Genomic DNA, 2214 nt, shown 5'->3' with positions numbered 1-2214 from the left:
TAGAATATCTTTTACAAACGGTGACGTAGCTTCCAATGCAAGAGTCACAGTGGACCTGAACGGAACGAGATCGCGGCTAATCCTGTTGATGTCGTCCACGTACTCTAACAGAGACTCTTGAGCAGCGACATTATTATAGTCGAGGGCTGCCATGAAGGGAGTACGGCAGTAATAGTCAGGAATGTTGGCGTCAGCGTTGTAATATAGCAGCATATGCACTATTTCCAGGGACCCGTCCTCCATCAACTCATGTAGTAACGTCTGACCGCATGAGTTAGCAGCATCGATTCGAGCACGTGTTGTATAAGCAAGTGGCAAATGTCCAGATGCCACGCCGACACATGCAAAGGGAAGTAGTTTTCACTGTCAGAGATATTTACATCGGCGTCAGCTCGGGTCAGTTTCTCCACCGATTCGATATACCTGAACGCAGTCGCTAGGAAAACGGGAGTTTTGTCTTCAGAGGACCTGGCGTCCACGTCTATGCCTTTCCCGGCCAGCAAGTACTTTAATATTTCCAGACTGGAAAAGTGTGTCGTATTATGGATGATAACTTTACTATAGCGTAAAATGCCCAAATAGTCACAGAATTTTTCGTACCAGCCTATTTTTGAGGGCCCTCAACACGAATTTAAAACTATTTTTTGTGTGGTCAAACCTACGTTTTGGAAAAATAAAACAAGATTCGTGTTCAGCACCCTCGAAAACAGGGGGTTGGTAAAATTTTGTGACGGTTTGTGCATTTTACACTACGTAAATAATTACCAAATTTTGTTTTTCAATCAACTCACTGGTTTTTTAAAACGGCCATGTGGAGTAGGGAGAAGTTGCATTGGGTTTCCTTCTGATTTACAGACTCTCCTGATTCTATCCGACACTTGACAGAATGAAAATCTCCTTCAAGCACCTCTCTGTGAATTCTGGATACTGATATAGACGGTAGGCACATATTGTAATGACGCATATCCTAAAATCGTTTCAAAAATACTGTAGAAAACCACATTTGTTACGAATTTACACAATCTACCCTCGAACTTAAAAATCATCTCGTCGTCACCATCACCAGTCGAATCACTCGAACCCATTTTTAATTCAACGTCGTCCTACTCTAGTTCTTATTTACATGCACTGTAAAATTAAAAGGTAAATTCATGGGTAGATAAAGTGTTAAATTAATTATTTACGTTTTGCTGAACCATTTGGGTTAGAAGAACGTGCAACCCTTCTTCAAAAATTGAATGTTTGCTCTTACATAGGCTTGTTTGTACGGACGGCAATTTTGTAATTACATGTAGTGATGGGACTACTCGAATGAAAATTATCGATTATATCGATTATGAAAATCTCTCGAGATATCTCGAGTGGTCATATAGAATCATTCGATTATTCGGATACGAATGACAGTGGCCACAGCGTTACTAATACCTGCACTACTCGAGCGAGTGCGCAGATGTTTCGATTGTTCCAACGCTCTAACGAGCTACAACATCTCGAGATAAGACGGCCGAGAGCCGAGAGGATAGATGAGACAAGACAATCGAATATCACCGCACCGACATCAAGAAAAAAGGTATGCAGANCGCTGAATCCGAAAATGGCAAAAAAATTGTTTGGACGTGAGGGATCCCTCTACTCATTTGTATCTCTCACTTTCTTCTTTCAAAAATAAAAATAAATACAAATCAAACGTGGCAACCGTTATAACTAAAATCTGTCGATAAAACCAAAACTAAAAAATATTCTTGAACTAAAATCTCCCTTTGCTCGTACACTTAACCTCACCTTCAGCTAGCATTTTCAAATTACGGTTAGCATCCTAGCATTGAAAGCTTATTGTTTTCCAAAATGTTTCAAACTCTTAGGTAACTTTAAGCTAGATAGGTATTTTCTAAATCCAGTAAAATGCTAAAACGTTTTAGAAAATACCTTTCGCATGCTACTAGCTTAATGTTACTTAAGAGCATTTGGAAAATAGTAAGCTTTTACTGAAAAATTTCATCAGTTCTAGGATGCTAACCGTAATTTGTAAATGATATCTGGGGGCGAGGTTAAGTGTACGATCAAAAGAAACTTAGTTCATCAAAATTATTTAGTTTTGGTTTTACCGACAGATTTTATAAAAGTTATAACGGTTGCCACGTCTGATTTGTATTTATTTTTAATTTTGAAAGAAACAAGTGAGAGATACGGATGAGCAGGGGGATCCCTCACGTC

The 2214-nt window shown here is 39.1% G+C and overlaps 1 protein-coding gene across 1 annotated transcript; it reads right to left on the bottom strand.

The window, feature by feature from the left end:
* Window positions 1-242: 242 nt before the first annotated feature.
* Window positions 243-1032, bottom strand: LOC108915919 (histone-lysine N-methyltransferase EHMT1-like). Its single transcript, XM_023456670.1, has 2 exons — window positions 792-1032; window positions 243-522 (listed from the first exon to the last, which is right to left on the bottom strand). The coding sequence occupies exons 1-2, from the start codon at window positions 962-964 to the stop codon at window positions 243-245; spliced, it is 453 nt and encodes a 150-aa protein (XP_023312438.1). The 5' UTR covers window positions 965-1032.
* Window positions 1033-2214: the final 1182 nt, after the last annotated feature.

The sequence above is a fragment of the Anoplophora glabripennis genome, unplaced genomic scaffold (genome assembly GCF_000390285.2).
Source record: "Anoplophora glabripennis isolate ALB-LARVAE unplaced genomic scaffold, Agla_2.0 scaffold1834, whole genome shotgun sequence".
In the NCBI taxonomy this organism is placed as follows: domain Eukaryota; kingdom Metazoa; phylum Arthropoda; class Insecta; order Coleoptera; family Cerambycidae; genus Anoplophora; species Anoplophora glabripennis.
Note: the sequence above shows the minus strand (reverse complement) of the source record. Positions and strands in the feature narration are given on the sequence as shown.